This window comes from Rhinoraja longicauda, chromosome 9 (assembly GCF_053455715.1).
Source record: "Rhinoraja longicauda isolate Sanriku21f chromosome 9, sRhiLon1.1, whole genome shotgun sequence".
NCBI classification, from domain to species: Eukaryota; Metazoa; Chordata; class Chondrichthyes; order Rajiformes; family Arhynchobatidae; genus Rhinoraja; species Rhinoraja longicauda.
The window spans coordinates 2,590,573-2,603,968 of NC_135961.1; the positions used below are offsets into that span (position 1 = coordinate 2,590,573).

The 13,396-nt window shown below is 47.3% G+C and overlaps 1 protein-coding gene across 1 annotated transcript in view; it reads left to right on the forward strand.

Moving 5' to 3' along the window:
* fndc1 (fibronectin type III domain containing 1) overlaps positions 1–13,396 on the forward strand; it is a 196,068-nt gene that overhangs the window by 108,163 nt on the left and 74,509 nt on the right. The window contains exons 11-15 of the mRNA XM_078404697.1: positions 59–444; positions 7,217–7,335; positions 7,473–7,584; positions 8,933–9,295; positions 12,612–12,695. Coding sequence (XP_078260823.1) covers positions 59–444; positions 7,217–7,335; positions 7,473–7,584; positions 8,933–9,295; positions 12,612–12,695 — 1,064 coding nt within the window. The remainder of the gene's footprint in view (positions 1–58; positions 445–7,216; positions 7,336–7,472; positions 7,585–8,932; positions 9,296–12,611; positions 12,696–13,396) is intronic.

Consider the following 13,396-nt stretch of genomic DNA (forward strand, 5'->3'; position numbering starts at 1 on the left):
CATCATCATCATCATCATCATCATCATCATCATCATCATCATCATCGTTACCTTCCACTTCACATGGACGTTCTCGTTTCGTTCAACTAACCCGTTCCTCTTCAGTTCCTAATGGGAAAACTACAACGATAACTCCGACACAATCAGTTACACCTTCAGCACATCAGTTTATCCCTTCATCGTCGTCTACGAGATACCTCAGACAACGGTTATCTTCGCTTCCGTCAGGGTCCAGAAGAACGGGAAGGCGGCAATCGATTCCTCCCCTCTCTCCATCCTCACCCCATCATTCCGTACCCCACCCGCACCTCCCATCTCCTGCAGTTTCAAATCAACAGCGAATCACTGGGCCACGGACTCGGTCTCCTTCGAGATCAAGCGACATAAGAGATTTTGTGCGTGGAGGAAGGTTCCGGCAGTTCGGAAAGAGCGGCCCAGATCAATGTAAGTGTTTACACATTCATACAAGGGACCTTTGGAAATGCCAAATGGATCAACAGAGAGAGAGAGAGAAGCTGTTGATGTTTCAAGTCAATGATCATTGTCAGGATTGGTATATAATATAAGAAAATAACTGCAGATGCTGGTACAAATCGAAGGTATTTATTCACAAAATGGTGGAGTAACTCAGCAGGTCAGGCAGCATCTCAGGAGAGAAGGAATGGGTGATGTTTCGGGTCTTCAGACTGAAGAAGGGTATCGACCCGAAACGTCACCCGTTCCTTCTCTCCTGAGATGCTGCCTGACCCGCTGAGTTCCTCCAGCATTTTGTGAATAATTGTCAGGATTGGAATAATAACAGTTGTTATTCCAGTTATTCCAATAACGACAAAAGATGAGGGAGATTGGGAAGCTGGGACAAAGATAAATAATGGCGCAAAACAGTGAAGGGGTGAATTAAGCGAGTCGATGAAGGGGTGAATTAAATGAGCATGAGTAAAAAAAATCAATGCATTGCAGACATTTGAGACTGAAAAGCAATATCCCTAGGACCTGATGCCCCTTAGTCAAGGGTTTTCAAGGTTGTTGCAATGGAGGTCACAGCTTGTTATCTTTAAATTGTATTGGTTCCAGAATAATTGCCACAGATTGGAAATTAGAAATGCATTTAACAAAGGGAGAGGGAAATGGGAAACTATGGAGCCTTTGCGCTGACGTGAATATTAAATCAAATGCTGGAAATGTTTCTTTTTAAGGGCACTTGGAAAATACATATATGATTAGGCAGAGTCCATGTGGATATGAGAAGGGATGAAAGGAAGATCATGTATGACAAATCTGTTAGTTCTTGAGGTTAGACGGACTCCGAGAGGGAAATCACGCTCGACAAATCTAATCATAATGAGCAAGGGCAATTTGAGAAATGCTAATATGCAAGAATAATCTATATACTAAAACTTTCGCTTGTTATCTTGTTTGTGACTGAACTTCCGCCAAAACGGTACACGATAGCGCGACAATTTTAGCACCACCTTACTCACTGGGTAAATGTAAAAATTGTCCCTAGTGGGTGTAGGATAGTGTTAATGTGCGGGGATCGCTGGGCGGCGCGGACATTAACACTATCCTACACACACTAGGGACAATCTTTTTACATTTTACCCAGTCAATTAACCTACATACCTGCACGTCTTTGGAGTGTGGGAGGAAACCGAAGATCTCGGAGAAAACCCACGCAGGTCACGGGGAGAACGTACAAACTCCGTACAGACGGCGCCTGTAGTCAGGATCGAACCTGAGTCTCCGGCGCTGCATTCGCTGTAAGGCAGCAACTCTACCGCTGCGCCACCGTGCCGCCCCATTTTGGGCTAGCCCCAGGTGCCTGCCATTGACTAAAAGCCCTCTAAACCCTTCCTATCTATATATCTGCCCAAAATATCTCATGAAAGTCTTAATTGTATCCGCTTCCATCACTTCCCCATGTAACTTATTCCAGATAAGAACTATCTGAGTGAAGAAATTACCCCTGAGGACCCTTTCAAGCTTGAAAGGGTTCAGAAAAGATTTACGAGGATGTTGCCAAGACTAGAGGGTGTGAGCTATAGGGAGAGGTTGAGCAGGCTGGGTCTCTATTCCATGGAGCGTAGGAGGATGAGAGGAGATCTTATAGAGGTGTACAAAATCATGAGAGGTATAGATGGGGTCGATGCACAGAGTCTTTTACCCAGGGTAGGGGAATCGAGGACCAGCGGACATAGGTTCAAGGTGAAGGGGCAAAGATTTAATAGGAATCCGAGGGGTATCTTTTTCAAACAGAGGGTGGTGGGTGTATGGAACAAGCTGCCAGAGGAGGTAGTTGAGGCTGGGATTATCCCATCATTTGAGAAACAGTTGGACAGGTACATGGATAGGACAGGTTTGGAGGGATATGGACCAAACGCAGGCAAGTGGGACTAGGGTAGCTGGGACATTGTTGGCCGGTATGGGCGAGTTAGGCTGAAGGGCCTGTTTCCACACTGTATCAATCTATGACTCTATGACTCTCAGCAAACTCTCTTCACTCACCTTAAGCTATGCCCTCTTGTTCTAGAATCCTGTTCCTTGACAATAGATTGTGAGCACTCAGTTTAATTATGGCCCCTGTGAGTGTCTACATCTCAGCAAGGTCACATCTTAGCCTTCTACACTCTAAAATAAAAAGTCACAGCCTTTGCTACCACTTCCTCACAACGCAAGCCCAGCTAATGTCCTGGTGAATCTCTTTTGCACCTTTTACAACCTAATATGACGTCCTTAGAAACATAGAAACATAGAAAATAGGTGCAGGAGTAGGCCATTCGGCCCTTCGAGCCTGCACCGCCATTCAATATGATCATGGCTGATCATCCAACTCAGTATCCTATACCTGCCTTCTCTCCATACCCCCTGATCCCTTTAGCCACAAGGGCCACATCTAACTCCCTCTTAAATATAGCCAATGAACTGACCTCAACTACCTTCTGTGGCAGAGAATTCCACAGATTCACCACTCTCTGTGTGAAAAAAATCGTTCTCATCTCGGTCCTAAAAGACTTCCCCCTTATCCTTAAACTGTGTCCCCTTGTTCTGGACTTCCCCAACATCGGGAACAATCTTCCTGCATCTAGCCTGTCCAACCCCTTAAGAATTTTGTAAGTTTCTATAAGATCCCCCCTCAATCTTCTAAATTCCAGCGAGTACAAGCCGAGTCTATCCAGTCTTTCTTCATATGAAAGTCCTACCATCCCAGGAATCAATCTGGTGAACCTTCTCTGTACTCCCTCTATGGCAAGAATGTCTTTCCTCAGATTAGGAGACCAAAACTGTACGCAATACTCCAGGTGTGGTCTCACCAATGCCCTGTACAACTGCAGCAGAACCTCCCTGCTCCTTCTTATAGCCAGGTGCCCAGAACTGCACACCTTTCATTAAGGACGTTCTTTTAGGAAGGAGATGAGAAATTTCTTTAGTCAGAGGGTGGTGAATCTGTGGGATTCTTTGCCACAAAAGGATTTGGAAGCCAAGTCACGGGATATTTTTAAGGCAGAGATAGATAGATTCTAGATTAGTTCAGGTGTCAGAGGTTATGGGGAGAAGGCAGGAGAATGGGGTTAGGAGGGAGAGATAGACCAGCCATGATTGAATGGCGGAATAGACTTGATGGGCCGAATGGCCTAATTCTATTCATGTCACTCATGACCTTATTATCTTATTGGGTGCCCATCAACTGTGTAACCTAAAGCCACAGTCTCCAGCTTTTGAAGCCCTTGGTCCTGACTGTCTCTGGTAATTCACAGTTGAATTTTGGAAATGGGAAGGTTCAGTCTTGTTTGCAGGTTCCCATCTTTTGATGGACCATCTCTGGTTTGTCTACTGGGGATACTGCTGGGGCAAAGGAGTCCAGCTACTCTTCGCATTCCACTGAGATGCAGGCTTTCCTGCGGTCTGTGACTGGAAGTGGGTCTTACATGCAGGCTCAGCATTTATTGGCCATCTTGAATTGCCCCATGGCTTTCCAGAGGGCAGAATCGGCCACATTCTTGATGTATCCGATGCCAGACTAGAAACAACAGTGGCTATTTTCAAAAACGCGCCCTTAAGCCCAACTTGCCCACACCTGCCAACATGTCCCATATACATTTGTCCCACCTGCCTGCGTTTGGCCTATATCTCTCTAAACCAATCCTATCCATGTCCCTGTCTAATTGTTCCTTAAAAGTTGTGACAGTATCTCCGTTAACTATCTCCTCTGGCAGCTCGTTCCATGCACCCACCACCCTTTGTGTGAAAAAGTTACCCCTCAGGTTCCTGTTAAATCTTTCACCCCCTCACCTTAAAACGATGTCCTCTGGGTCTTGATTGCTCTACTCTGGGCAAGGGGCTCTGGGTGTCTACCTGATCTAGTCCTCTCTTAATCCAAAAATCCAAAATCCAAAATCCAAAATCCAAATAGCTTTATTTGTCATTCCTTACGGAACGAGATTACTTAGCCAGCAGTACAAAAACACAAGACACAACCCCAACACAAACATCCATCACAGTGACTCCAAACACCCCCTCACTGTGATGGAGGCAACAAAACTTCCACTCTCTATTCCCCCATGCCCCTCCCACGTACAGGCAACTCGACCCCTACCGAGGCAACCGACCCGCACAGCCCCCACAAGGAGATGGAAAGTCCACGCGGCCGAGCCGCACCGGGGGCTGGAAAGTCCCGCGGCCGCGCCACACTGGAAAGTCCCGCGGCCGCGCCACACTGGAAAGTCCCGCGGCCGCACTACACTGGAAAGTCCCGCGGCCGCGCCTCACTGGAAAGTCCCGCGACCGAGCCGCGCCGGGCGCTGTTCAGTCCCGTGGCCACGCCACACCGGACGATAGAAGGCCCCGCGGCCGCGCCGCACCGGGCGATAGAAGGCCCCGCGGCCGAGCCGCGCCGGGCGATGGAAGGCCCCGCGGCTGCACCGGGCGCTGTTCAGTCCCGTGGCCGAGCTGCACCGGGTGATGGAAGGCCCTGCGGCCAAGCCGCACCGGGTGCTGTTCAGTCCCGTGGCCGAGCCGCACCGGGCGATGGAAGGCCCCGCGGCCGAGCCGCACCGGGCAATGTTCAGTCCCGTGGCCGAGCCGCACCGGGCGATGGAAGGCCCCGCGGAAGAGACCTAAAAAAAAGAAAGATTTCCCCCACCCACCCCCCCAACATACACTCCCCCCACACATACACCCCCCCCCGCCCCCCCCACACCCCCCACACATACACAACCAAAACAAAACACTCCAACACCAACACACAAACAAAAAGGACAAAGGACAAACAGACTGCCAGCGAGCCGCAGCCGTTAGGCGCCGCCACACGTGACCATCAAAGTTTCTATAAGATCACCCCTCATCCTCCTGCGCTCCAAGGAATAGAGTCCTAGCCTGCTCAACCTCTCCCTCTAGCTCAGGCCCTCAAGTCCTGGCAACATCCTCATAAATCTTCTCTGTACCCTTTCCAGCTTGACAACATCTTTCTTATAACACGGTGCCCAGAACTGAACATAATACTCTGAATGCGGTCTCGCCAACGTCTAGTATAACTGCAACATGACCTCCCAACTTCTCTACTCAATACTCTGAGTGATGAAGGCCAATGTGCCAAAAGCCTTTTTGACCACCCTATCTACCTGTGGTGGCAGTCGCCATGAACGACGTATCTGCACTCCTAGATCCTACTGTTGTCAACACTCCTCATCTGCCATTGACGGAGTAGGTTCTGCCCATGTTAGACTTCCCAAAATGCAACACCTCACAATTCTCTGTATTAAATCCCATCATCCATTGCTCTGCCCACCTGGCCAACTGAACAAGATCCTGCTGCAATTTTTGTCAACTATCTTCACTATCTACAATTCCATCCACTTTAGTGTCATCTGCAAAATTGGTAACCATGCCATGTACGTTCTCATCCAAATCATTGATATAGATGACAAACAGCAATGGGCCCAGCACTGAACCCTGAGGCACACCACTAATCCCAGGCCTCCAGTCTGAAAAGCAACCTTCCACCATCCCAGCCCAATTTTCTATCCATGCAGCCATCTCTCATTGGATCCCATGGGATCTCACCGCCAGAGAAGCTTAGTTTCGTTTAGCGATACAGTGCGGAAACTGGCCCTTTCGGCCCATCGGGTCCGCGCCGACTAGCGATCCCCGCACACTAACTTCATCCTAGGTTCGATCCTGACTACGGGCGCCGTCTGTATGGAGTTTGTGCGATCTCCCAGTGACCTGCGTGGGTTTTCTCCGAGATCTTCGGTTTCCTCCCACACTCCAAAGACGTGCAGGTTTGTAGGTTAATTGGCTGGGCAAATGTAAAACAAAAAAGATTGTCCCTACTGTGTGTAGGATAGTGTTAATGTGCGGGGATCGCTGGGCGGCACGGACCCGGTGGGCCGAAGGGTCTGTTTCCGCGCTGTATCTCTAAATCTAAAACAGAAAATCTATACCCACTAGGGACGATTTTTACATTTACCAAGCCAATTAACCTACAAACCTGCACGTCTTTGGAATGTGGGAGGAAACCGAACGGAGAAAACCCACGCAGGTCACGGGGAGAACGTACAAACTCCGTACAGACAGCACCCGTAGTCGGGATGGAACCCGGGTCTCCGGCGCTGCATTCACTGTAAGGCAGCAACTCTACCGCTGTGCCACCGTGACCGCCCTACCATGCGGAACCTTGTTGAAAGCCTTGTTCGTAACTTAGCTGCATGGTTTTCCATAACTCTTCGGTCATGGTGGGATTTTAACTCCTGTCATCGGGCCAGATTGGCGGATAATCACACAGCAAAGTCATGAACGTCTGGAACTCAACTCCAAAATGGTAGATTAAAATTTTCACAATTGAGTTTGATGGATTTTTCAGAGGCCAAGTCAGGAAGGAATACTGACTGGTGTGGTAGACTGTGCTAATTAATACACAGATCAGCTTTGACCTAATTGAATGACTTGAGGAGTTGAAAACTCACTTCTGTTGCTCCTTCAACAAAACTCAAAGGATGAGTTCGATGCAGGTAAACCTGGAAAAGTTGGTATTTTAGAGGAGGTTCCATTGCATGTCCAGACTAAGCACACACACACACACACAACGAGTGGTCTAACGTAACACTGTGTTTTATATGTTTTCTTTGATAAAATAAATAAAACTCGTACGACTGCTGAACAAACATAGAATGCATAAGAAGTAAGATATTAAACATATATGATACTTGATATGTCACAGGGAAAAATAGGAGACCAAACCTGACAGCTGAAAGAGGCAACAAAGTTACATCCAGCAAACTCGGTAGTGAAAAAACAACTGGACGTAGAGTGATCACAGGCCCTCAAGACACTAAATGGGTTAAGTATTACACACTCAATTGATTTTGCAAATATCAGGTCACCGATGATCTAAGTCAAACATAAGGGATGATAAATATATCAAAGCATATTCTCATTAGGCCTCTGTGACTAATTGGTTGATAACTTTGGAACAGATTGTGGACCTCGATCATGGAATACTGATGAATCCCGAAGGTCAGGTGCTCCAAGATACAGCGGGAAATCCACTCCGGATACAGTTGGGATCAGATGGGCGTACGATATTAGGTATGTGCAGTTTCACTGGAAAAAAATTTCGCCTTGCAAAACGAAAATCGGTGTTGAATTGCCACTTGTTGTTTAATGTGTTAATGCAGAAGGCAAGTACTGTAACGGAGGCTTGCTGATCAACTTTGCAGTGGGATTATAAGATTTGCTGCTGCGTGTTTAAGAATAAGGGGTAGGCCATTTAGAACGGAGATGAGGTAAAACCTTTTCAGTCAGAGAGTTGTGAATTTGTGGAATTCACTGCCGCAGAAGGCAGTGGAGGCCAAGTCTCTGAATGCATTCAAGAGAGAGCTAGATAGAGCTCTTAAGGATGGCGGAGTCAGGGGAAGGCAGGAACGGGGTACTGATTGAGAATGATCAGCCATGATCACATTGAATGGCGTGTTGGCATGAATGGCATGTTTAAGAATAAGGGGTAGGCCATTTAGAACGGAGATGAGGAAAAACATTTTCAGTCAGAGAGCTGTAAATTTGTGGAATTCACTGCCTCAGAAGGCAGTGGAGGCCAAGTCTCCGAATGCATTCAAGAGAGAGCTAGATAGAGCTCTTAAGGATAGTGGATTCAGGGGGTATGGGGAGAAGGCAGGAACGGGGTACTGATTGAGAATGATCAGCCATGATCACATTGAATGGCGGTGCTGGCTCGAAGGGCCGAATGGCCTCCTCCTGCACCTATTTTCTATGTTTCTATGAATGGTGGTGCTGGCTCGAAGGGCCGAATGGCCTACTCCTGCACCTATTGTCTATTGTCATGTCTTTACGTAATTGTGTTAGATTTAGGTTATTTTTCTTGAAAAATAACTCCTCACATCAGAAGATTTCGCAACAGGTCTATTCAACATTGAGATATTGGAAGCTTTACATGCAGGTCCACCACTGATTTCTTTTCCGGCAACCGGTGGTCTTTTAATCCGGACCAGATTGCTGGAGTGCACTTGAAATCCTCCCCAGAAGTCCTGCCTAAAGTGTCTCGCCGAGGCCAGGGTAAGGCGGCCGATCTCGACCTCACTGGGATTTCCGCGCCGATCAGTGGATCGGATTTTCCCCCTGCTGCCGGGACTCTGGAACTCCAGCAGGCCGGAGCCAGTAAATCCTTCCCACAGCCGACTTCTGTGGCCAAGAGGGTATCTCGGCCCCTTGGTGGCCTCTGCAGACCGTTCCGGTACCGTTGGACTCCTCTTGGAGGACAAGACCTCCGTCGTTCTAGCAAAACGGATAATCCACAAAGACTCTGGAACCGGGTGTGCTGGAAAATCAGTGGTGGGCCTGTAAGAAAATATTATGATACGTAGCAAATCAAGGTCTTGGCATTAAAATGACAAAGCATACTTTTTGTCCACTGTTGCAGATCTGGAAGGAACCCCAATCTTGAATCCAGATGGCTTAGCTCTGTTTGGACATGGGCGAGATAGTAAGCCTTTAGACGGCCCGAAGGATAAGCCAATTTTGTCTGTTGGAGGCAAGCCGGTCATTGGGTTTGTCCGGCAACTTGAAACAACTGTTGTGCCAACTACAACCACCACACCAGAGCCGACCACAACCACCACACCACAGCCATCTACAACCACCACACCAGTGCCGACCACAACTGAGTTAACAACCATACTCGTAACTGCGGCTCCAGAATGTCCCACAGGCAGTGTGGTGAGATTGGATGGAAATGGTAACCCTGTCTGGAGTCCTGCTGGAAAAATTCAATGCGATGATGAAGGTAATTATTATGTGTAACAGATGCGAATATATATCAGAAAGTTCATCAAGTTTAAACGTGGGCGATCACGGTGGCGCAGCGGTAGAGTTGCTGCCTTACAGTGAATGCAGCGCCGGAGACCCGGGTTCCATCCCGACTACGGGCGCCGTCTGTACGGAGTTTGTACATTCTCCCCGTGACCTGCGTGGGTTTTCTCCGAGATCTTCGGTTTCCTCCCACACTTCAAAGACGTGCAGGTTTGTAGGTTAATTGACTTTGGTGTATGTGTAAATTGTCCCTAGTGTGTGTAGGATAGTGTTAATGTGCGGGGATCGCTGGGCGGCACGGACTCGGTGGGCCGAAGGGCCTGTTTCCGCGCTGTATCTCTAAATCTAAAAATCTAAATCTAAAACTTTGTCATGGGAATGTGAATGGCACTTGATAATGAATTTGATATTATATTGATATGCATGTTGCAGGCATGATTGGACAGAGCGAGCCTGCAGCTTTTGGCAAGGTACTTAGTCAAATCTAAATCTTGCAACAGGCTTGCAAATAACAGTAGAATTATGATGTGTTGGATGGGGACAGTAGATGCTGATTTACACCGAAGATAGGCACACAATGCTGGAGTAACTCAGCGGGTCAGGCAGCATCTCTGGAGAGAGAGAATGGGTGACGTTTCGGGTCGAGACCCTTCTTCAGACTGAGAGTCATGGGGGGAGGGGAACTAGAGATATGGAACCAATTCTAACTAAATAGCCACAAAATGCTGGAGTAACTCAGCAGGTCAGGCAGCATCTCGGGAGAGAAGGAATGGGCGACATTTCGGGTCGAGACCCTTCTTCAGACTGATGTCAGGGAGGGCGGGACAAAGGAAGGATATAGGTGGAGACAGGAAGATAGAGGGAGAACTGGGAAGGGGGAGGGGAAGAGAGGGACAGAGGAACTATCTAAAGTTGGAGAAGTCAATGTTCATACCACTGGGCTGCAGGCGAAAGATTTTGTGAATAAATACCTTTGATTTGTACCAGCATATGCAGTTATTTTCTTATACTAACTAAATAGCCAGATCAACAAGGGGGGAGAGAAATAAGAGCTAGAAATCTCAAACGTGTGGACTGGACAAGAAAGGTCAGATGCTGCTGCCAATGGTCATGTATTTAGAAATTAGGCTTTTTAAAGGCACTAAACCAAATACTAAATGTTCAATATTAGAGGAAGGATATTCTTGCTATTGAGGGCGTGCACCGTAGGTTTACTAGGTTAATTCTCGGAATGGCGGGACTATCATATGTTGAAAGACTGGAGCGACTAGGCTTGTATACACTGGAATTTAGAAGGATGAGAGGAGATCTTATCGAAACGTATAAGATTATTAAGGGGTTGGACACGTTAGAGGCAGGAAACATGTTCCCAATGTTGGGGGAGTCCAGAACAAGGGGCCACAGTTTAAGAATAAGGGGGAGGCCATTTAGAACTGAGATGAGGAAAAACTTTTTCAGTCAGTGTGTTGTGAATCTGTGGAATTCTCTGCCTCAGAAGGCAGTGGAGGCCAATTCTCTGAATGCATTCAAGAGAGAGCTAGATAGAGCTCTTAAGGATAGCGGAGTCAGGGGGTATGGGGAGAAGGCAGGAACGGGGTACTGATTGAGAATGATCAGCCATGATCACATTGAATGGCGGTGCTGGCTCGAAGGGCCGAATGGCCTCCTCCTGCACCTATTGTCTATTGTCTATTGTCTATAGAGGCAACATTCATGCACTCATTTTATCCTGAAGGTGATCGCTAATCAATTTGATAAATACTCCTGGAGGTGCAAGTTAGAGTTGTCACCTTCCCAAAATTGGACGGCACGGTGGCGCAGCGGTAGAGTTGCTGCCTCACAGCGCTTTCAGCGCCAGGGACATGGTTTCCATCCCGACTATGGGTGCTGTCTGTACGGAGTTTGTACGTCCCCCCCATGACCGCTTGAGTTTTCTCCGAGATCTTCGGCTTCCTCCCACACTCCAAAGACATACAGGTATGTAGGGTAATTGGCTTGGTGTATGTGTAAATTGTCCCTAGTGTGTGTAGAATAGCGTTAATGTGCGGGGATCGCTGGTCGACGCGGACCCGGTGGGCCGAAGGGCCTGTTTCCGCGCTGTATCTCTAAACTAAACTAAAAGTACACCATGAAATAGTTCCTTATTATTTCTTAAAGGCCAGTTAATTAACTTTTTTAGATAGATAACCCATTCCATTATTAGTCACCTCTCAGGAGTCTCATTGGAAGTGCTCAACCAAAGTTCAGTATAATTTTCTACAGAATTAAATTAAAACATTCTAATTAATAGAAAGAAAACTGTTAACTCGAATCAAGAGACAAAATTCTGGATTTAATGCAGCAGGTCCACCAGCAGTTTTAAGGAGAAAAGTTATCATTTATACTATTGAAGTATTCATCCAGAAAGGATATTGCAGCAGTTCTTACAGGCACTGAGAAGCCTGGTGCGTATTTCTAGCACATAGATGTCAGCTGAATAATATCATATCCCATTTCTGAAAATTATCACAAGTATTTTTTTTTAGAGATACAGCGCGGAAACAGGCCACTCGGCCCACCAAGTCCGCACCGCCCAGCGATCCCCGCACACTAACACTATCCTACACCCACTAGGGACAATTTTTACATTTACCCAGTCAGGGAGAGTGGTCGGCGTGGACTGGTAGGGCCAGACAGGCCTGTTTCCATGCTGTAGTTGTTATATGGTTATATGGTTAATTAACCTACAAACCTGCACGTCTTTGGAGTGTGGGAGGAAACCGAAGATCTCGGAGAAAACCCACGCAGGTCACGGGGAGAACATACAAACTCCGTACAGACGGCGCCCGTAGTCAGGATCGAACCTGAGTCTCCGGCGCTGCATTTGCTGTAAGGCAGCAACTCTACCGATGCGCCACCGTGCCGCCGTGCCGCAAGACTCGTGCTGAATAAAATAGTTCCCTTTAGCCGAGCAGGTATTGCAACAAAGTTTTCTGTCTGCTGAATCTGCAAATGAGCTGCCAAAACAATAAATAAATTTTGTAACTCCTGTTCTGTTATAAAATCACGACGGGCTTGTTTGAAGTAGTTGCACTTCTGTTAAAATAACATGGAGAAGAATTTCATTGTATTAACTGTGTTAATACCACACATATTATCTGCACAGATGCTGCCTAACCTGCTGAGTTACTCCAGCACTTTGTGTACCATTCCACAGAAAATGTCATGGTAGCTTGATTTCTTGTTCAGGTCCACAACAATATAATTGCCACTTGACGATATATTTTCTTATGCTTTCTCATCTTCAACAGAAGAGTCTTCAGGGATGGAACCAGATTTGATGCCAACTGTTTACATGGAAGGCGATTCTTTGGATTCTTTAGACATTAAAGAAGGTATTGCCTGGGCATGAGTATTTCTCTTTTTGTGTTGCACTTTTTAAACATTTATTCATTTTAAAGAATTGGGGTGGCACGGTGGCGCAGCGGTAGAGTTGCCACCTTACAGCGCCAGAAACTCGGGTTCGATCCTGATTATGGGTGCTGTCCGTATGGAGTTTGTACGTTTTCCCCGGATGCTCCGGTTTCAATAGACAATAGACAATAGACAATAGGTGCAGGAGGAGGCCATTTGGCCCTTCGAGCCAGCACCGCCATTCAATGTGATCATGGCTGATTATTCTCAATCAGTACCCCGTTCCTGCCTTCTCCCCATACCCCCTGACTCCGCTATCCTTAAGAGCTCTATCTAGCTCTCTCTTGAATGCATTCAGAGAATTGGCCTCCACTGCCTTCTGAGGCAGAGAATTCCACAGATTCACAACTCACGGATTGAGAATGATCAGCCATGATCACATTGAATGGTGGTGCTGGCTCGAAGGGCCGAATGGCCTCCTCCTGCACCTGTTGTCTATTGTCTGTTGACAGCACCCTAGGTTAGGATTGAACTTGGGTCTCTGGGGCTGTGAGGCTGCAGCTATGCCACCAACTGGGTTCTACTGCAATTTGACTTCCTGAAATGCATAACTGCTTGCTCGTTGGGATTAATTATTACTCGCTAATGCTTCACCCACCTTTCAATGCTGCTTTAGAAGCAG